Raw genomic sequence first — 22,872 nt, 5'->3', positions numbered from 1 at the left:
TGTAGTAAATGGGTACCCTGTAGGAAGAAATTCCTTGAATGCTCGATGCGCCCGATCAGGGTAGCCGTGCTAAAGCCGGGGTAATAGTATGCAGCGCTTAGAAACATTAGTATTAAGTGCTATATAAATGTTGCATATTATTATTATTAATACTGGCTTACACCTAACAAATAAGATGGCATGTTCGATCTGAAAAAAAACGTTTGAATTAACTCTTGGGACCAGAAGAACTTGTTTTGTTACCTTTAATTTTCTTAAGGCCATTTCCCAGTAAAGCACAATACTTCAAATAATTGGTGTATTTGTAAAAATAATTCTTATTTCTTGTAGTGGACTATGATGATGTTTGATCTAAAAAAAAATTGTCCAAATTAATTTTTGGGACCGAAAGAATTTGGTTTGTTACCTTTAATTTGCTTTTGGCCCTTTCCCAGTAAAGCAAAATACTTCAAATAATTGGTTTATTTGTAAAAATTATTCTTATCTCTTGAAGTGGACGATGATGAATCGGAGAGTGAGGAATTTACCGTCCGGGAAGGCTATATCCATTATGGCTCTACCATCAAACTAGTCGATACAATAACTGGTATGGCGTTACCAAGATTGGTAAGTTATCTGATGGCATTCTTTTCTCGATGAAATTATGATGAGGGATGTCACTTGTTATACCTCAGTTACATTTCCCTAAGGCGAGTCAAAAACAGCCATTTTACATGTCTTGTACAAGCTACTTATGGGTAGTTTGAATAAAATTAGAAAAAATGTTTTTTTTTCGACTCCCCGTATGTCGGCCGCAGAGGAAATGGGTCTGAGGTTTTGGACTAAAACATGAATTCAGGCTTTTTAAACTTATTTTTTTAACCGTAGAAGACACGATTTCGGCCATCGCAGGCACTAGTGAACATTCACTAGTGTTTGAGATGGTTGATTATATCTGAACGGCAATTTATAAATGAATGTAAGAAAAAAAATAGATCTCAATCGGAATTAACCAAGTTGATTGGCAGTGAGAGCCTCACATAAGAGTCTCCAGACTTTGAATCACTGGGTCTGTGTTCAAATTCCCTGCAGCACTTGGAAGATGTTTATCTATTACCTGTGCTTCTCCGTGACACCGGTTTAGCAAATGGGTACCCCAGAGCTGCCAAGTAGTACTGATTTTCAGTATTTAGTACTAAAAAGTGAGAAGAATACTGTTTGTTTCATGTAGAATACTGATTTCTAAAGTTCCAGCTTTATGTCTTGTCCTATGGTATTTTTGTCCTATGGTATTTTTTTAAAATACCGTACTTATTTCCTCACTGAAATACTGATTTTCAACTTTACCAATACTGAAATGTTCTTTTTCAGGTTGGCAGGTCTGGTACCCAGTAGGAATCTTTGAATGCTCGCTCGAGGCCCCCCCATAAAATTCCCCGTGCTAAAGCCCGGTAATAGTATGGTGACACAACATTTTTTCCTGCGAAAATCGCTCTGGGCTTGATTTCGTCTTGAGATGTAGGGTTAGGGTTGCAATAGGGTTTTATGTTAGGCTTAGGGTATAGTGTTAAAACCCGGGCCCTGTCTTACATAGGGGGCGTTGCAAGACAATATTTGCGATCAATTTCAAAAATTCTGTTGCAAATTTAAAACTGATAGATCAATGTTAGCTGTAGCAAATAAGATTAAACTTCTTGTTTCAAGGAGCAAATTAACAATCAATCGCGAATTTGCAATTAACTGCAAGACTTATGATTGATTTAGGGACCAAAAATTGACTTGCAATTGATCGCAAGTTTCTTGCAACACGCCAATAGAGTTATGATTGATCCAATCAGCCTCAAGTATATGGAAATCCATCAATGTCAAAATCTTTTCTTTAGGAAATTTATGCATTGTCCTTTGAAAACAAAGAGAAGCATACTGAACTGTCAAGAAAACAGTGAATGTATGAATATACATCACATCTAGAAAACATTTCGAACAGGCATGAATTTTAGATGTTGACGTTACTGGCTTTCCATAGTTGTGGTTGATTGGATCAGTCGTAACTCTTTGTAAGACGCGGAGCAATTGTCGGAGCAAACGTCATGGAACCAATCTTATGCAGTGCTAAGAAACTCTGTTGCATAAATGTTGCATATAATAGTTCAGCTAGTCATCTCGACCTCAACATCTATCTCTACTCCTCTAGAAAAAAAAAATACATGTGTGGTAAATTGTCAATTGGTCTACTGCCAACTCGTCCACTCACCACATGGTCTACTTTCATTTGGTCTAATGCCATTCTTTCCATCAACAGTTTGTCTAACAACCAGGTCCAGTAACCATTTGTTCCATTCATCACTTTGTCTGATAACGACTTCGTCTGAGACCATTTCGTCTCATAACCAGTTGGTCTAATATCCATTTTGTTTTCATTCATTTTGCACGATTAACACTTCATTTTGCACGATTAACACTTAGTCCAATTAGACCGAATGGCAATGGAGTGTACTAAATGGCTATAAGCCAGTTCGTAGTTCCTTTCTGCGCATGATCAAAAGATTCTACGCATGATCAGAGGAAGGTCTTTAGTACTAAAGTGACATGGGGTCTGTTGCAGAAAGAGTTGCGTTAAATGCAAGATAAAAAACCAATCGCATGTCCAAAATGCGCGCTGTTGATTGGTTGAAAATCAAGTTGCACGTGAATTTTAGAGTTGCGTTTGATTGCAACTCTTTCTGCAACGGGCCCCTGGTGGTTTAAAATCTAATGAGATAAGCACCAACTTTGATGTCTTGATTATTCATATATTCTTTTGAATAGTGGTATTCATTTACATCCGCAAAAAACAACAATACGTCCACTAACGACTGGTATTTCACAGTTCGCGAAATACATTGTGCAACATACTATAACATGCATTCAAAGTAGGAATGCAACACTTGGCTTGAAGTGTTCATTGGTGTGCTATTCTAGTCACCTGGTCTATTCAGTTTCTTCATCCTGCTATGTAAGGCAAGCTTACGTAATATCTTGCTTTTAAATCTGCCTATCATAATGAAAAGAAATAAAAGGTCATTTGACTAAAATTGTCCAGAAGCAACTGCGAACTGGTCTATTGGACCAACTGGTTATTAGCCGAAATGGTGAGGGGACAAATTGGTAATTAGACCATGTGGATAGTGGATGAACTGATGGTAGACCAAATGATAGTGTATGAGTTGGCAATTGGACGAATAGGCATTAGACGAATTGAAATAAACCTATTGTTTCATATTTCTTTGATCTTTTCTGCCTTTCTCCAGATAATCCGCAAAGTTGATAAGCAGATGGCTCTGATGGACGCGGATGACCCGGTTTCACAACTCCACAAATGTGCCTTCTACATGAAAGACACTGACAAGATGTACCTCTGCCTCTCCCAAGAGAGAATCATACAGTTCCAGGTACTGACCAGGGTCACGGAACAAAGTGACTGATCTTACGATTGATTTTTGCAATCCGTTGTACATAGTATTTAATGCATCAGTCATAAGAGTTTGTTCTGTGATTGATTGCTAATTTTTTGTGTAACAGACCCCAAGGGAGTGTTTCATTACATGTAAACAGTGGGTGATTTCAAGTTCAGTGTTGACCTTTTGGTGTTGGTGTTGGGTCAATTTTTACACGAATATAACACCAAACATAAAATGAAGATGGTCCCGAAAAGTCACTCACTAGTTGTTGAGATGTCAAGAATGTGATCTGGGTCAATTTTACAAACTCTGAATAAGTTTTTGAGCTAGGGGAAGCAATCCAACTTTCAACACCAACACTGAGACCAACACCATACTTCAAATCACCCAATGAATTTAGCTGTTAACATACTCTCTGAATATATAGAATCCATTTTAATATGTTTCTCCATTTTCACTATGCCTCTCATTGGCCCGTGTTCGTGATTCAAATTCTGCCTTGGTTGAATATGTATAGCCAATATTAGACTCTCAAATCATTCATTACTGACTGGGAATGATTACTGAAATAGCTCTTTTCGTTATCAAAACATGAAGAAAGGGGCAAGTATAGATAAACATACATGTACAGTGTAAATGTAATTTTAACATATTTGGCTTGCGGTAGTTTAACAGAGATGCCAACCCTCCCGATTTCATCGGGAGGCTCCCGAAAATTCATCCCAACTCCCGCCCTTACGATTACCATCCTTATCCTCCCGAAATTACGATTTTTTTGCATTGATCAAATTGGATTGGCTCGTGGCCACTGGATTTGTCGAGTCGTGCGGTGGAATATTGGTGTGTGATTTCGGCGTATTGATGGGTTGATATTGACACGAAATGGCGGAAAATCAACAAAAGAAGACCAAGAAATGGTCTCAGAAGTATAAGACTGAATACAGTCTCCAGTACCTGTGTGTTCGGAAGTCGGAAAGAGGAATTTACCATGCATTTTGCGCAATTTGCAGCGTGGACATTTCAGTTTAGCAGGGAGGTCGTGATGATAATTCGGAAGCACTTTCGTTCGGGAGCAAACGGCATAGGCCTACGGACATTGCGATGACAAGATCTTCGAGCTCCACTAGTACCCTGTTGTTGTCTTTATTTCACCAAGCAAGGGACCAGCGCTGAGCTTTTCTTTACTGGATTTATAGTGGAACATAACCTGCCTATAGCCTTGATAGCCGATAGTGATAATTCATCCTTATTATTGTTGTTGAACAGGTACTTCTTTTGTCCCCTCATTTTTTATTTACATGTGAAAATGCATATTTGATATTTTTAATGTTAAAAAAGTGGGATTAATGTTTATTTCAAAACATGTGAAATGCCCCAAAATAAGGGTCAGATTGCACCAGAGAGCATCTAGAAACCCAGAGCTTCCAGGGCCCTAAGGCGGGCCCTGGACCCCGGTCGAAAGGGTCGAGCGCTCCGCGCTCGAGATGTGCGCTACGCGCACATAATTTGGTGGCGGTTGCAAATCCTCCCTACTTCTGATTTCCAAAAGTTGGCAACTCTAGTTTAAACTCAGGCCAAACGCTATCCAGGCTTAAGAATATAGCAGGGTGCTACATAAGCACTTGCCCGATTGCCCGGGGCAAGTAAAAGTTAGAGTCAGGCAAGTGTTTTGAAGTAAAGACCAAAACTACTTGCCCGAATTGGGCAAGCAAAATTCACACAGTAGAAAGCAACAATATCACAGTAGAATGACCAAATTAGGGTCGATATGACATGATATATTGAGTTATTGACCCTAATTTTGGTCATGGCAGGCAAGATAAAATCACTTTGGAAAAGAAAACAAGGTAGATCTGTTCATGCCAAAAGAGAGAAAAAGGTCAATGGTTCATAAAACCGCAAAAACTTTCTTTTGAAGAGGTAAAACTTTTTTTTTCAAGGATTTTTCTGGCAAGTGAAATAGATTTTTGGGCAAGTATATTTACTTGTCCAACTGGGCAAGCGCTTCTAAAAAGTTATGTAGCATCCTGATATAGGTCAGTTTTACCGCTTTCAGTAACTCATGATTTTGGCCCTCACCAGACCATCACTGAAATAGTCTGCACCACGCCTCTTTTAAAGGGGAAGTTCACCCTGAAGAAAACATAAAAAAAAATTGTAAAAATAGCAGAAAAAATTGTAAAAAAAATTGGTGAAGGTTTGAAGAAAATCTGTTTAAGATTAAGTTTTTAGAGTTCAGTTTTGGATTTGTGACGTCATAAACGAGCAGCTGCCCCATGTGTTATGTAATATAAATTGCATGAATTTCAAATTTTGTATGGTTCCTGATGACTTAATTTTGTTTTCTATTTATGATCGGGTGTGAAATGATTTGTCTATTGATATACAAAAGGTACAGTGATAACCATTTTCAGTTTTCTGAGAAAATGACATTTCATTGATTTTTTTAACATTCGCTATGTAGGAATGCTGCTCGCATATGACGTCACAAATCAAATAATTGAAATTCTGAATTATTAGATTAATTTTTCTCAAACCTTCGGCAATATTTTTTATTATTTTTTTCTGCTATTTTTTACAATATACTTTTTGTCAGGGTGAACTTCCCCTTTAATAATGATGACGATTCAAGAATTTTGGCACATAAGGGATAACTGCCATGGTTAGTGAACACAGCATATACAGAGTAGAAGTGCTCCGTGCGAGGAGGAATTTGGCCGGGCTTGTTGCTGCTATCGATCATAAACTCTTTGGTTGGGCCTGGCATGGTCTATTCTAGCCTGCGCAATTCATGAACTCAAAATTTCACGACTCAGCCAGGGCCTGGTCCGGACCAGCAAGTTACTGAAAGCGGTATAAGTCTATCAACTTTATTTTGTTTTTTTTGCGTTTTCTCCAAGGCCACGCCATCGCCGAAGGACCCCAAAAGGGAGATCATCAATGACGGGGCATCGTGGACCATTATCAGTACAGACAGGGCCGAGTACAGCTTCTATGAAGGCATGGGACCCGTTAAAATGCCTGTTACGCCCGTACCACTTGTTACAGATTTATGTGTAAGCACTGCGTTCACATTCACTAGGTTGTGTTTATTACGCTTGTACCTCAGTCACTTATCCCCTAAGGAGAGTCGAAAACAGCCGTTTTCACGGGTTTTTTTTACCATCGACATTCAGGTGGTTTAAATAAAACGGCTCTTTTCGATTGCTGTATGGCCAGCGCAGGGAAATGTGAGTGAGGTATTAGATCTACATATATGAATTTAGCTTTGAATTCATATTTACTTTATGTTAAAGGAAACCAAAACCATGGAAAGAGAAGCAATCTTATTTGAAAGAGTAAAATGAGAGGAACAATTTAAAAAAAGTTTCATCGAAATTGGTTATGAAATAAGCAAGTTATGGACAATCAAAAAGTCTTGTTGTACTTACTATGTGGATCCTCAAATTGGCAAACGTGCTTCAACATGGCTGATTTTGTGGACAACTCTCCATTTGTTTTGTACACATATTTTCAGATTTTCCCCTTTATTTTACATATTTCACATTATCTCCTCCTGACCTTGACATATATGGTGTGGATTATATTTTCCCATGACATATGTTGTGCTCAGAAGGAGGCAAGATGCAATTTGAAAGATAATGAGGAAAATCTGAAAATTTGTGTACAAAACAAATGGAGAGTTGTCCACCAACTCAGCCATTTTGAAGCACATTTGCCAGTTTGAGGATGCCCATAGAAAGTACAACAAGAGTTTTCAAACTGCCATAACTTGCTTATTTCATAACCGATTTTGATGAAACTTTTTAAATTGTTCCTCTCATTTTACTCTCTCCAATAAGATTACTTCTCTTCTTGGGTTTTGGTTTCCTTTAATCAGTCTATATAGATTAATATGAACACAGCTTTTATGAAGGCATGTGACTTTCAAAAATGCCTGTTGCACCGCTACCACTGGTATCAGAATTACATGTAAAGACTGCATTTGCATTCACTAGACTAAGTGTATTATACTTAGATCTAAATATTTATTCAGCTTTGATTTCATATTAGCTTTATGTTAATCAGTCTATAGATTAATATGAACACAGCTTTTATGTAGGCATGTGACCTGTTAGAATGCCTGTGAAACCGGTACTACTTGTATAAAGATTTTACATGTAAAGACTGCATTTACATTCACTAAGTTATGTATATTATGCTTAGATCTAAATATATATACAGGTCTGATTACATTTACTATGTTAATCCTGGCCACGATATAAATGCATGCTTTTGGCGAAGGTGGCTAAATGGATGCTTGAATGAAACGTGATCATACAAGAACTATTTTTCGTGGTAAATGTGTAACACAAATAAGAATCCGCCAAGACTTTATTCCGTCAAGTCTTGCGCAACTTACGATGTGGAGGTACACGGTTCTGAAGTTACGCAACATTTCAGAAGTACATGACAGACCCAAGATTGCTCAAAAATGTGATTTTATGTACAAATCCATCGCAAAGTCTGGATGTAGCTAAAATTCGTAAATGTATCATTTTTGCTTTTATTGATTAAAAGGAACTGATTTCATGAATTTTATGACTGTTCCACTGTATTATGGAACTATGTTAAAAATATGTTTCATTTATATAAAACAGCTATTATAATAGCATATACTCTACTGCGTTTGATACTTGGTATCACATTATTACCCTGGCTGTGGCTGAGCCGCTGTATAGGCGCTAAACCATTCAAGGTATAAATCCTACCGGGTACCCATTCACCTCACCTGGGTTGAGTGCAGCATGATGTGGGTAAAGTTCTTGCTGAGGAAAGTCACGCCATGGCTGGAATTCAAACCCAAGTCCCTCAGATTGAAAGACGAGAGTCGTAACCACTAGACCCCCCCCACCAAAATGTCTTCAACCTGTTTCTTTCCGTTTGCATTCTCAGCTAAATGGCGGCGGTGATGTAGCGATGCTTGAACTGAGAGGAGAGAACTTCGCCCCGGATCTACGGGTGTGGTTCGGATGTGTCGAAGCAGAGACGATGTACAGGTAAGACCTTTAGGAAATTGCCACTTGGTCTACCCCACTTTGTCTACCTTCTGGGTTCCGAGAAGCTAATCACAATGAAGGCTTCCACGGTAGTTACAACATTGACAAAGATACCGTAGTTTAAAGATAAATTCAACTTTTGGTAACGATCTCAAAATGACTTTTTACAGAATCTAATATAATGACCACCCAAGTTTCTGTTTGTATGAATAAGAAATATGTGCCAAAGGATTCTGGGAGAAATTGTGTAGTTGCTGAGAAATAAGCAAAAAAAGCGCGGAATCGGTCACTTCCGTCGGGTCTTTATTCCAGCAATAATAATACACTGTCCCACCTGTATTGTGTGTTGGTGATCTCCAGTGTGAACGTTTTTCAGGGTAGATTTCAAGATTTCACAAAGTTCAGTTTATGTAACTGTACCAGATCTAGATCCTCGATGATAATTCTGACAATTTAGCCCGGTTGTACAGACTTTCTCATGAAATCAGTGTTAACTGCAACTACTGGCATTTCTCTTTAAGAAATGCATGCCTGGGTCCTGTCTTACAAAGAGTTACGTTTGATTCAATCAACCACAGCTACACGTATGGAACGCCAGCTATGTTAACTTTTAAAATGCATGTTCGTTCCAAAAAAATTCTAGGTACGATGCATATTCTTTCATTCATCATTTTCTTGAAATTCGGTGTGTTCTCTGTGTTTGCAAAGGACATTGTGCGAAATTCCTGTAGAAAAAATTATGGCATTGTTTTATTTCCATGTAGTTAAGGTTACTCCGATCAATCGTAACTACTTGTAAGCAGTCCATCTGATTGAAAGACAAGAGTCGTAACCACTAGACTACGCAGCCCCCACGGACCACAATGCCCTCACAGAATAAAAAGAACAAGATTTTTTCACAATCAAGATTGACAGCCATATGTTGCAGGGTACTACATAACTTTTTAGAAGCGCTTGCCCGGTCAGACAAGTAAATATTGAAATAGTTGGAATATACTTGCCCAAAAATCTATTTGACTTGCCCGAAAAAATCCTTGAAAAAAAAAAGTTTCACCTCTTCAAAAGAAAGTTTTCAGTTTTGTGAACCATTGACCGTTTCTCTCTTTTGGCATGAACTGATCTATCTTGTTATTGCATTTCTTTTTCCAAAGTGATTTTATCTTGCCTGCCTATACCAAAATTAGGGTCAAGATCATATCGACCCTAATTTTTAGTCAGTCTACTGTGAGAATTTTGCTTTCTACTGTGTGAATTTTTCTTGCCCAATTCGGGCAAGTTGTTTTGGTCTTTATTTCAAAACACTTGCCCGGGCAAAGGGACAAGTGCTTATGTAGCACCCTGTGTTGACAGCTGTGTATTCTGTTTTTTTCTCCTCTCCTAGAAATGCTGACCTCATGTTCTGCGTGGTGCCGGATATCTCGGCGCTCTGCGGCGAATGGAGGTACATCCAGCGTCCGACCCAGGTCAACATCATGCTAGTGCGGCAGGATGGGATCATCTACCCGACGGGCCGCATGTTCACCTACACTCCGGAACCATGCGCAACGTCCCACTGCCGAGCCATCGACACCATCATGCGGCGGGAGCGGCTCCCGGAGATGAACTTGATAGGTCCCGACAGCATGCCGGCAATGGACGGTGCGATAGGGGGGTCGCTTGCCATGTCGGGGGAGATGATGGCGTACAACGCCATGCGCATGAGCGGAAAGTGAATCGGTATCAGTACTTGTTTGGACTAGTACAGACATGAAACGGGGCTCGTTGTGTCGAGAGGAGAATCAAAGCCTTTCCGGAGGATATCCCTGTTTCTAACCTAGCGCCTCGCTTCGTCATGCATCTGTTGTCGTGGAGGAATCTACTTCTTCATCCTTTCTGAGTTAATGTGAGGTCGAGATAGGTTGCTACTGCTGTAGATAAGATCTGTGCTTTATCTGACCTCTGACCTTTCTTTGACCTAATGAACATTGTAAGTGACCTTAGTAACCTGCTTTGTACATCTCATCATTGTGGAAGTTAGGGTCAAAGGTCATTCGGTTTAACCGCACTAAGTGAGGTAAATCACTCTGTATTAAGCCTATCAAATGTCCAATGGGAATATACAATCCTGTAAACGATGTTTGAATGGATGTGCAAAAGTATAAGTCAGTATTTCAATACTTCTGTGTTCTCATATTGTCTGAAATCGAAATCGTGAATGCAAGACAGATTTTCTATTTGTCATTTCTTTGTCCGCCAGTCATATTTTTGAGGTAATACTCCTGCCTTATCATGTAATACACAATATTCTCTGGTGATTTGTCGGAAGATGGCTTGGTGTTGTAGTAATTTGTGTAGTTTCCTCTCTTTCAGTTGATTTCAACCCTAAATAGACTGGGCTATTTTGATGCCTAAGAAGAGAGGGGTGGATGGGTGTTGATTCAGCCCCCCTTATGATCTCGGCTGTCGATTGCATGATTGTGACGATTGTTGGCGCGCGCGTTACCCATGGCATAACCTACAAAACTATAAAATCAAGTTTTGCGAAAAATATCATTGCTTATTTATTATGCTAATTTATGCGTAAAATCTAAAGTTTGCTCTAAGTAACTATATAATGGCCGTAAAATACTAATTTTTGGTTCACAGACTCATAATTGGAAGTTGATCAAATATACCCTAAAAAATGTTGAACACATGGCATAACCTACAAAACTATGAGATCAAATTTTGCGAAAAATATCATTGTTAATTAATTATGCTAATTTATGCGTAAAATCTAAAGTTTGCTCTAAGTAACTATATAATGGCCCTAAAATGCTAATTTTTGGTTCACAGACTCTTTATTGGAAGTTGATCAAATACACCCTATAAAATTCCAGCATCACATTTATTTCGTTATGTATTTTATTGTTTTTCTAAATTTCTTATGTATTTCTTTTTTTTTTTTTTATTGCTTTTTTTCTATGGAAATTGTTGGGGCCTTGATTTAGATTATGATTAAGATGAAAATGATTTTATTCAGTAAAAGGAAAAATAATGATTATGAATTTTGGCTAAAAACACTTTGCATTGGATTTGGACACAAACTAACATTTTTGAGCAATTTTGGGTCTGCATGCATATACGACATGTGTAATTTCGGAAACGCATACACAGGGGTTGTAATTTTGGTCTTGAAAGTTGCGTGAGATTTGGAAGTAAAAATTCAGCGAGCAACGAGGTCAAAAAATTTCGCGCTGCAGATTTATAGCGAAAAATTTCAGGGGGGGGGCTGAATCAGCCCCCCACTCTTCTTGTTAGGGGTAAAAGTAGCTTGATGGTACTCCGTATTTCTGTTTTATGAACAAATATGAAATACAATATGTAAATGATATTGAAAACAGAAACAAAACACAATAATGTGTTCTAAGCAAAGGGAAATGTCGGGCAAACTAACTTGAGGAATGTTGAACAAACTTTACCAAATTATCGCATCTAGAAAGTGCCTACAGTTGTGCCAAATGTTGCTGAACAGTTCATCAAGTCATCAATTTTGGGTTAGTCGAACTTAATACAAGAATATGGAATACAAGAAAGAAGTCACGGCAGGGATGTCATCTCAAAATTCAAAAATTTCGAGATACAAAAAATTTTGAGAGCAGCAGAAAAACAATTTTATATTTTTAGGTTGTGACTTGCGTAGCAACCTTCTTTTTGCCTGTAAAGAATTCTCCATAGTACATACATGTAGGAGACTGTTTCCCCAGACGCTATGAGATTGCCAAAAATGCCATATTTCTAAAATACCACTTTTTCAATTTTGAGATGCTTTGATTTAAAGGAAACCAAAATACAAGGAGGAAATCTATTTTATCAGAAAGAATGACATGAGAGGAGCAATTCAAAACTTGTTTTTTCGAATCAGTTATAGAATTAGTAAGTTATGGTTTGAAAACTCTTGTTGTATTTTCAATGGGGATCCTCATATTGGCAAACTTGCTACAAAATGGCTGATTTTATGGATAACTCTCCATTTATTTTGATAATAATAATATAGGGTATTTACAATGCGCACATATCCACCTTGTTAGGTGCTCAAGGCGCTCCTATACTATTTTCCTCATTATCTTCCAAATTGCATCTTGCCTCCTTCTGAGGACAACATATGTCATGGGAAAATATAATTCACAACGCATATGTCAAGGTCAGGAGGAGATAATGTGCAGTATGTAAAATAAAGGGGAGAATCTAAAAAATTGTGTACAAAACAAATGGAGAATTGTCCACAAAATCAGCCATTTTGAAGCACGTTTGCCAATTGGAGTATCCCCATTGAAAGAACATCAAGACTTTTAAAACGTGCATAACTTGCTTAATTCATAACCGATTTTGATGAAACTTGTTTGAAATCATTCCTCTCATTTTACTCTTTCCAATAAGATTGCTTCTCTTCTTGGGTTTTGTTTTACTTCAACATCCTATCCACAGTGTACAGAGTAGTCAGTATTAACCCATGATATCCTTAGGGGGGGGGTGTGTTTCACATATAATGAATTCGGTGGATTCACTATGCAGTGCGCCCTCTGTTGGTTGCAGCGGACAGGCCCATTTCTAACTTCGGGGTAGATATCGCACGCTAGATATACATGTAGGCAGCGCACAGTGCTAATGTACATGTACTGTATTGTGTCCGTGATGCTTCCAAAATGAAAACCATAGGGCAAAAGCGGAGGAAGAATTCACCGAAAACAGGTCTTCTTTTCCCAAAGAAATATGCGGAGAGTTTTTCCCCCACCTCCTGGGCCCCGGTAAACAGCGTAATTTCATGCGAATCGCCCGAACCGCGTCGGCCAGCGCAGCATATCACATACACGCCCTCTGGTGCACTCAACAGATGTCAACTTTTTCCCCACAAGACATTGCGAATTTCGGCCTGTCCGCTGCATCCAATAGCTGGCGCACGGTAGGACCTATTGTGCATTCACCCTATTGTGAGAGTCATGCCTGAATGGTCCAGGGTGCTACATAACTTTTTAGAAGCACTTGCCCAGTCGGGCAAGTAAATTTTAAAATAGTTGGAATATACTTGCCCCAATATCTATTTCACTTGCCCGAAAAATCTTTGAAAAAATTTTTACCTCTTCAAAAGAAAGTTTTTAAGAAAGGTGTTATAAACCATTGACCTTTTTCTCTTTTGACATGAACCGATCTACCTGCCATGACCAAAATTAGGGTCAATATCATATCGACCGTAATTTTGGTCATTCTACTGTGATAATTTTGCTTGCCCAATTCGGGCAAGTAGTTTTGGTCTTTACTTCATAATACATGCCCGACTCTAACTTTTACTTACCCTGGGCAATCGGGCAAGTGCTTATGTAGCACCCTGATGGTCACATGACACAGTTCAACCAATCATTTAATTAGGATGCATATCACTATTTTATTTAAGTTTTGAAATTGATGAGTAGGGGAAGGCGGGGTAAGTTGTGACAGTTTTTGCTTTTTGCATGTTAGAATTGATATGATTAATAATCTTGTCGAAATAAGTACCTTGCCTTGAAATTTAATTCTTCTGAAATATTTTCCACCTATAAATAACTTTCTATCCCCACACTGAAAGTCATCGTGACCTTTGAAAAAAACGATGTCAAATGGCTCAACTTGCCCCATATATGGGGTAAGTTTGAGCCACCTTCTGGGGTAAGTTGAGCCACAAAAACTATGTACAAAATGTATGAGGGGAGAACCAGCATGTCAATTTTTTGTTTAAAGTCTTTTCACTTGCTAATTCTCTATAAATACTAACATCCTTTAAAAGGAAAAGAGCAGTCATGTAAATTTGCTCCTTTCAGCCAGCATTTCAATCGATTTTTATGGTTTGTTTGTTTTTTAAGATACATCACCATAGGAATTACCATGGCTCAACTTGCCCCATGCTGTTTGGCTCAACTTACCCCAGTCCGAACTTAGTGCGATAATTTTGTATCCACATATTTATTATGCATCCATCATATAAAAGACTATGACAAGAATGAAGATCCATACCTGGACTAATAATGTTGTTATCATGTCTTTATTATATTTAAAGACGTGTGTGTTTATAAAGCACTTATCTATTTCACACTCTTTTTTACTTTTTTGGCTGAAATTCATATTTTTCCCTCTAAAAAACTACTTTTTGTTTCAAATTTGAAAACAATGTGGTGGGGTTAGGGGTTATGCTATGGGTCATCAATACATGACACCACCACAATGTCTGACTCATTCATTATTGGCCTGGGGCTGGTGGCTCAACTTGCCCCTATGCTCAACTTACCCCGCCTTCCCCTATACATAAATGATGCTTCCTTACATTATTAAGTCCACACTGCCAGTACAGATAAAGAAAGAAAAATGAGAAGTAATCTATTTTTATAATGCAATATTTCTCAGTAGATGATGTATATAAATGTATTTTTGTCAACTCTTGTAGAACGCTCTTACATGTATAGTGTATACTTCTTTCCTTTCCAGTATTGGTTGCACACAGCAAGGGGGGGATGGGTTTAGAAGGGGGTTCGGGGGAAATTCACCCCAAAATGCCACTGAGAGCCCAGGGGCCGTTTGCAAGAAAGGGTCCATGCAAGAACTGTCTTTCGTGTCGCTCATTTATGTGAAATGCATTTTCAATGAATTACCTGTAAACTTTAATATTGTATTCGTCTGTTAGAGTAAACCAAATTTATGTGAAATGCATTTTCAATGAATTACCTGTAAACTTTAATATTGTATTCGTCTGTTAGAGTAAACCAAATCATTGTTCATAAAATAATATGAAATCTCATGAAATTATATGAAAATTTATTTTAATGCTAGCTAGCAAATTTGATTTGTTTATCATAAATTTTAAAGATATCCTGCATACAGCGCATGGTAAAAAAATAAGCGACACGAAAGACGGTCCTTGAAATTACCTTTTCTTTCGATCGGCCATTGGAAAACGGAAAATTACCCCCTGAAATTTCTAACCTGGAATACAATGTAGAAAAAATGAGTCGTCTGGGCTCCTTCTTACAAAGAGTTGCAATCGATCCAGTCAGCCACAACTATGGAAAGCCAGCAATGTCATTGCATAAAATGTCTGTTTACTCAAAATGTTTTCTAGATATGATGTATATTCATACATTCATCATTTTCTTAACAATTGAATTATGATTATGATTTGTTTACAAAACGGCAATGTGCATATTTCCTGTTGAAAATTCTGATTTTGTTGGATTTCCATATGGTTGAGGTTGATGAGGGCCCCATCTTACGAAGAGTTGCGATTAATCTGATCAATTACATCTATGGACGGCCAGCAACGTCAACATCTAAAATGCAATTATTTTCTAGAAATGATGTTTATTCATACATTCACTGTTTTCTTGACAATTCATTATGATTCTCTTTGTTTTCAAAGGACATTGAGCAAATTTCCTCAATTTTTTTTTGACATTGATGGATTTCCATACAGTTGAGATTGATTGGATCAATCATAACTCTTTGTAAGACGGGGCCCAGGTCAAATGCAACACTTTGTAAGACAGGATCTGGTTTGTAGTTCCATTCTGTGCATGATCAGAAGACAGTCATTTGAACTCAAATGTCAAGGTGGTTTGATATGCAATGAGATCACTCACTTGATGTCTTGGTCATTCCTATAATCTTTTGAATTATGCTTTTTTATTAGATCCACTGGAAAGTGGCAATGTGACTGATATCTGAAATTTATTGGTTGGCCAAGAAACTTGTAATAGCAAATTACAACTTTTTCTCACCAGATCATGAATAAAGTAATACCATCAAATTGGCCAATAAACATATGATAAGATCAATTTAAGATTTAAAAAGATGAATTTTAAGCATAACTTTCTGATGTATTAGCACAGTTAGCATTGCAAATTTGTAGGAGGAGATTGGTCCAAAGAAATGAAGCTGCAGAGTCAATGAAAGTTATACCTGTGTATTTTTCCACAGCGTTGAGTATTAACTTTAAATATTCACATGTCTGTCTGTTCGAGCTGTTTTTAGTTGGAGATAATTCTATTATGTGAAAATTTAAGTTTTTACCAGTTTCTGTTTTTTCCTTAAAAATATTCAATATCAGCTGTTAGCACTAGAAATTTTCATCATTATCAGCAATGTACTTATGAACATTTTTTATATCGATTTAGTAGCATATGATTTAAAAAAAGCAATTTCAGCCATTTCCTTTTCTTTCTCTATCTCATTTATGTGCTTGAATGAGCCTTCATCATAAAGCCCCAAATTTTATTGCTTATTGATCAGTTGTTCCCACTTCATCAAGTTTTTTATAATTCTGTTGTATTGAAAAAAATCATGAAAATAAAAATATTTACAAGAATTATTGCACAAGTTTGCTCATACATCCCTCTTTCTGTTATACATGTATTTGGGGATTAGGGCTGCTGAAATGTTGCTTTTTATTGGAGATAAATCCGGCAATGAAAGTGCAGGATTGTTTATCCCACTCTGAAGAATATCTCGCAAGATTCTTTCTTTTAGAGCAAATAAAACTCATTACTATGAGGAGAAAGCAGATTTTTTATTGTGATAAGAATGTAATTTCATTTTATCCCCCATACTCTTGCTTACAACAAGCTTTATTACCAGGCGTTGTACAATAATTTATAGCGTTTAGATGAAAAAAGTTTTCCTTTTCTTACAGATTTCGCTGCTCCCATCTTGCTTTCGCAAGCTGTGTAAATATACACTTTATTCTAGTTCATTTTGAGCCAGCAAAACTTTGTATGCAAGGTGTTTTTAACTTTTTTTTAATTTGCTCTTTGTTTAATATTTTGGTTAAAAGTAAACAAATGTTTATCTCAGTGCATATGCTACAGAGAAATATTAAATCCTTGTTTGATGAGTTTTTTTCCCATCAAATTGGCAATGGTATTTTATTTCTTAGCTTCATTATTTCAGTTAAAGTTCATATATCAGAAAAAAAAGGATTGGTTAAGAAAATCTGTAGAAGAAAGATAGTTGCCAATTTGGATGGAGCAACAGTGATTCAGCAATTTAATTGAATTGCCAAATTAGGGATTTAGTGATTAATTTCCATTTTATATACATGTATTGTTAAACATTAAACAAGGATACTAGTACGATAAAAATCGTAGCAAAGTTTGTTTAGAATAATCATACTCCTATTTTCTCTTCCTGGTATAATTTTAAGGAAATGTGTCAAGTTATTTCAGCGTTATGCGAGTTGATTTTTCTCTATTTATTCAAATCAACATTTTTCTGGGGTGGACTTGACTGTTAATGGGTCAAAAATGTGAAATTTATTTAAGTGCCATTTAACATTCCATTCTAAAAAAAAAGCACAAGTAACCAGCCATCTGATGTTTGTTTTAACTGATATTCTGTGAAAATTTGAATAGTCAAATCAAACATATCTAGCGCCCACTCTCTCCTAGTGATATTTAAATTTCCTTCTAAAGGATTACTTCAACATTTTACCCTACAAATTTGGGGATTTGATATCAAATACAAATGAATACCTTGTGTATTACATCAAGTTGTCAATCAATTTTTTTTTGTTCAGTCTTCATGGTCAAAATTTAAATAAATATAATTTCATATAGTCAAATACAACAGGACAAGTTGGGATATGACGTCATCAGCTTGCTCGTTGCATATTCATGACATAACTGATACATAGGACCGTTTCTCTCAACTAATGCAAAGCTTTAAAATGTCTGAAATCCATTATTCCTTGTCCGATTTTGATGAAATTTTCAGTGTTGTGTTTGTCTGAAGTCACTTTGTCATCTGTTCAAACCATATTAATTGTTGTGGCCCAGTGGATTAGTCTTCGGACTTTGAAACAGAGGGTCGTGGGTTCGAATTCCAGCCATGGCGTAATTTTCTTCAGCAAGACATTTATCCACATTGTGCTGCACTCGACCCAGGTGAGGTAAATGGGTACCTTGCAGCATACCCCCCTAAATTTGAGGAGGGGGGACGGTCCCCCCCTAAATTTGTTGTTGATGACCTTTTTTTTGCTTGTCAATTTATTTCCCTACGTTCCCCCTAAAATTGTTGGGTCGAGAACTTTTTTTTTTTTTTTTTTTTTGCTAAAATTTTTGGCTTCCGCCGCCAATGCCTGGCAGGAATTTATTCCTTGAAATGTCACCGCACTGTAAAAGGCTGCAGGGCTAAAGCCAAGGTAATAATATCAAATTAAGCGCATAGGGATGCATTTGGCAGTGATATGCGCTATATAAGCAACCCCTCACGCATGGCATCTCCATACTTATACATCTGAAGTCATATTGTTGCACCAGCAGGTTCCGAGCCATTGATGACAATGCTAAAGCTCTGTCTTTAATATCGTCTCATGAAAAAAATATGTAAAAATGCTCTTTTAAAGGTAAAAAAAAGTAGGTGCAGCTAACAATTATTTCATGAAAAAGTATGTAGAATCAACTTCAAATTCCACCATAGTATCAGATCTAGTTCTGGGGGCCGTTTCATAAAGCTGTTCGTAAGTTAAGAGCGACTTTAAGAACGACTGGTGAACCTTTCTTACTCGCTAAACCATCGCCAATGCTGTATACCATTTACCAAAAGAAAGGATCACCAGTCGTTCTTAAAGTCGCTCTTATCTTACGAACAGCTTTATGAAACACCCACCTGGTACATTGAAATAAACTTATCTTTGTGAAATCATGAAATCTTAGCTGAAGACCGATCAGTTCTGATGATCACTATCACAAGAATGTGTATGTGGGGCAGTGAAATGAAATCTTAGCTGAAAACCGATCAATCCTGATGATCACTGACACAAAAATGTGTATGTGGGGCAGTGTATTAATATTGTTTGGAAAAATACCCAACATTTTATGGAATTCTGTGCTTATTTTGCTCATTTCTCAACACTTGCACATCTTTTTTTCCTCAGAGCCATTTGGCACATATTTTTTTTATCTATACATACAAACACTTGGTGGTCTTTTTATTATATTTTGTTCGAACTCGTTTTGAGATCGTTACCACGACTGGTATTTATCTTTACTTCATGTGTTGCAGCTCATTTTATTTGTATTGTTGGGGAATGATGCATGTTTATTTGAATAGATGAGGAATATTCTGTTGAGCTATTCAGTGTATGCATGTATATTATGTTGTACTTAATAGGAACATAATTTTGTTCACTTTGAAACGAGCCATCTTTTAATCAAATTAAGTTGTATCAGGTTCGAATGATGTACTCTGCTTCATTGTTTTATATGCCAATTTGTATTTGTCAAAAAAAAAGGAGAGACTTATGCCCCTTCCCCCTTTTGTTATACAGATGAATGTATTTTGCGTCATATTTAATATCTTGGGCAGTATTTTTTATGAAAAAAGGGAAAAATAACTTCTCTGCCTTTTTAGATTGCAACAATAAAGTACATTTTTATGAAAAGAAAGAACATTGTGTCCTGCTTTATCTCCCTTGGTCAGTAATAGAACTTTATTCATGTTTTTGAAGTTATGCGTGACATGAATGCAGAGGCGGATCCGGGATCTTCCAAAAGGGGGGGGGGGGGGCAAATTTTTCAGAGGAAAATTTTGGCAAGCCCCCCAAAAAAATGTTTTCTACCACAAATTAAGGATTTTTCGTACACGAAAAATATTTGACAAGCAAAAAAAAAAAGGTTTTCAATTTCAAGAGGGAGAACACCTCTGTTTTACTCGCATTTTGACATTACAAATTTTAATTCTGCTTCTAAAAAAAAGGGGGGGGGACAAGTGCCCCCCCCCCCCGGATCCGCACCTGCATGAATGGTATACAAAGCACTTCAGTTTTATTTGGCAATTTCACAATATTTACAGGTATTACGAACCAGCTGCCTTAATATCCCTACCTCAAGTCTTCGGGATAAGCCCGTCAGTCATAAGGACCATAAGTCATAATACTAACTGGTCATAAGGACCGCTAGTCATAACGTGTAAAATCCTATACCCAAAAGCTCGCTAGTCATAATAGGCAAAAGGGGTCGCTAGTCATAAGGTCATAAGGACCATGGGTCATAAGGTCCGATTTTCATAATGCAAGATAAGGGTTGCTATTCATAATGGACCATAAGGGTAATTGATCATAAGGATCGCCAGTCATAATCAACAATGAGGGTCGGAATTCATAATACTAGATGAGGGTCGCTAGTCATAAAAAGGAAGAGGCTACATTGATCATAAGGGTCGCCAGTCATAATAGGGGATGAGGGTCGCCAGTCATAATGGTAGAAGGGGTTCGCCAGTCATAATAATGGATGAGGGTCGCCAGTCATAATAATGGATGAGTGTCGCCAGTCATAATAGGAGAAGGGGTTCGCCAGTCATAATGATAGATGAGGGTCGCCAGTCATAATAGTAGAAGGGGTTCGCTAGTCATAATGGTAGATAAGGGTCGCTATTCATAATAGTAGAAAGGGTTCGCCAGTCATAATGATAGATGAGGGTCGCCAGTCATAATAGTGGATGAGGGTCGCTATTCATAATAGTAGAAGGGGTTCGCCAGTCATAATAATGGATGAGGGTCGCTAGTCATAATAATAGATGAGGTTCGCCAGTCATAATAGTGGATGAGGGTCGCTATTCATAATAGTAGCAGGGGTTCGCCAGTCATAATGATAGATGAGGGTCGCCAGTCATAATAGTAGAAGGGGTTCGCCAGTCATAATGGTAGATGAGGGTCCCTATTCATAATAGTAGAAAGGGTTCGCCAGTCATAATGATAGATGAGGGTCGCCAGTCATAATAGTAGAAGGGGTTCGCCAGTCATAATAATGGATGAGGGTCGCCAGTCATAATAGTAGATGGGGTTCGCCAGTCATAATACTGGATGAGGGTCGCCAGTCATAATAGTAGAAGGGGTTCGCCAGTCATAATAATGGGTGAGGGTCGCTATTCATAATAATGGATGAGGGTCGCCAGTCATAATAGTGGAAGAGGGTCGCCAGTCATAATAGTAGAAGGGGTTCGCCAGTCATAATAATGGATGAGGGTCGTCAGTCATAATAATGGATGAGGGTCGCCAGTCATAACAATGGATGAGGGTCGCCAGTCATAATGGTAGAAGGGGTTCGCCAGTCATAATAGTGGATGAAGGTCGCTATTCATAATAGAACAAAGGGTTCGCCAGTCATAATAATGGATGAGGGTCGCCAGTCATAATAGTAGAAGGGGTTCGCCAGTCATAATGGTAGATAAGGGTCGCTATTCATAATAGTAGAAAGGGTTCGCCAGTCATAATGATAGATGAGGGTCGCCAGTCATAATAGCAGAAGGGGTTCGCCAGTCATAATGGTAGATGAGGGTCGCTATTCATAATAGTAGAAAGGGTTCGCCAGTCATAATGATAGATGAGGGTCGCCAGTCATAATAGTGGATGAGGGTCGCTATTCATAATAGGACAAAGGGTTCGCCAGTCATAATAATGGATGAGGGTCGCCAGTCATAATAGTAGAAGGGGTTCGCCAGTCATAATGGTAGATAAGGGTCGCTATTCATAATAGTAGAAAGGGTTCGCCAGTCATAATGATAGATGAGGGTCGCCAGTCATAATAGCAGAAGGGGTTCGCCAGTCATAATGGTAGATGAGGGTCGCTATTCATAATAGTAGAAAGGGTTCGCCAGTCATAATGATAGATGAGGGTCGCCAGTCATAATAGTGGATGAGGGTCGCTATTCATAATAGTAGAAGGGGTTCGCCAGTCATAATAATGGATGAGGGTCGCTAGTCATAATAATAGATGAGGTTCGCCAGTCATAATAGTGGATGAGGGTCGCTATTCATAATAGTAGAAAGGGTTCGCCAGTCATAATGATAGATGAGGGTCGCCAGTCATAATAGTGGATGAGGGTCGCTATTCATAATAGTAGAAGGGGTTCGCCAGTCATAATAATGGATGAGGGTCGCTAGTCATAATAATAGATGAGGGTCGCCAGTCATAATAGTAGAAGGGGTTCACCAGTCATAATGGTAGATAAGGGTCGCTATTCATAATAGTAGAAAGGGTTCGCCAGTCATAATGATAGATGAGGATCGCCAGTCATAATAGTAGAAGGGGTTCGCCAGTCATAATGGTAGATGAGGGTCCCTATTCATAATAGTAGAAAGGGTTCGCCAGTCATAATGATAGATGAGGGTCGCCAGTCATAATAGTAGAAGGGGTTCGCCAGTCATAATAATGGATGAGGGTCGCTAGTCATAATAATAGATGAGGGTCGCCAGTCATAATAGTGGATGAGGGTCGCTATTCATAATAGTAGAAGGGGTTCGCCAGTCATAATGGTAGATGAGGGTCGCTATTCATAATAGTAGAAAGGGTTCGCCAGTCATAATGATAGATGAGGGTCGCCAGTCATAATAGTGGATGAGGGTCGCTATTCATAATAGTAGAAGGGGTTCGCCAGTC

The 22,872-nt window shown here is 38.0% G+C and overlaps 1 protein-coding gene across 1 annotated transcript in view; it reads left to right on the top strand.

Annotated features, from left to right (window-relative positions):
• The window catches only part of LOC121417294 (recombining binding protein suppressor of hairless-like), a 30,227-nt gene extending 18,317 nt beyond the window's left edge, over positions 1-11,910 (top strand). Inside the window, exons 8-12 of the mRNA XM_041610949.1 lie at positions 494-606; positions 3,270-3,410; positions 6,320-6,475; positions 8,355-8,458; positions 9,840-11,910. Of these exons, the coding sequence (XP_041466883.1) occupies positions 494-606; positions 3,270-3,410; positions 6,320-6,475; positions 8,355-8,458; positions 9,840-10,170 (845 nt within the window). The 3' untranslated portion in view covers positions 10,171-11,910. The remainder of the gene's footprint in view (positions 1-493; positions 607-3,269; positions 3,411-6,319; positions 6,476-8,354; positions 8,459-9,839) is intronic.
• Positions 11,911-22,872: the final 10,962 nt, after the last annotated feature.

Source organism: Lytechinus variegatus, chromosome 6, assembly GCF_018143015.1.
Source record: "Lytechinus variegatus isolate NC3 chromosome 6, Lvar_3.0, whole genome shotgun sequence".
NCBI classification, from domain to species: Eukaryota; Metazoa; Echinodermata; class Echinoidea; order Temnopleuroida; family Toxopneustidae; genus Lytechinus; species Lytechinus variegatus.
The sequence above is the reverse complement of the archived record's forward strand: the minus strand, read 5'-3'. Positions and strand labels throughout refer to the sequence as shown.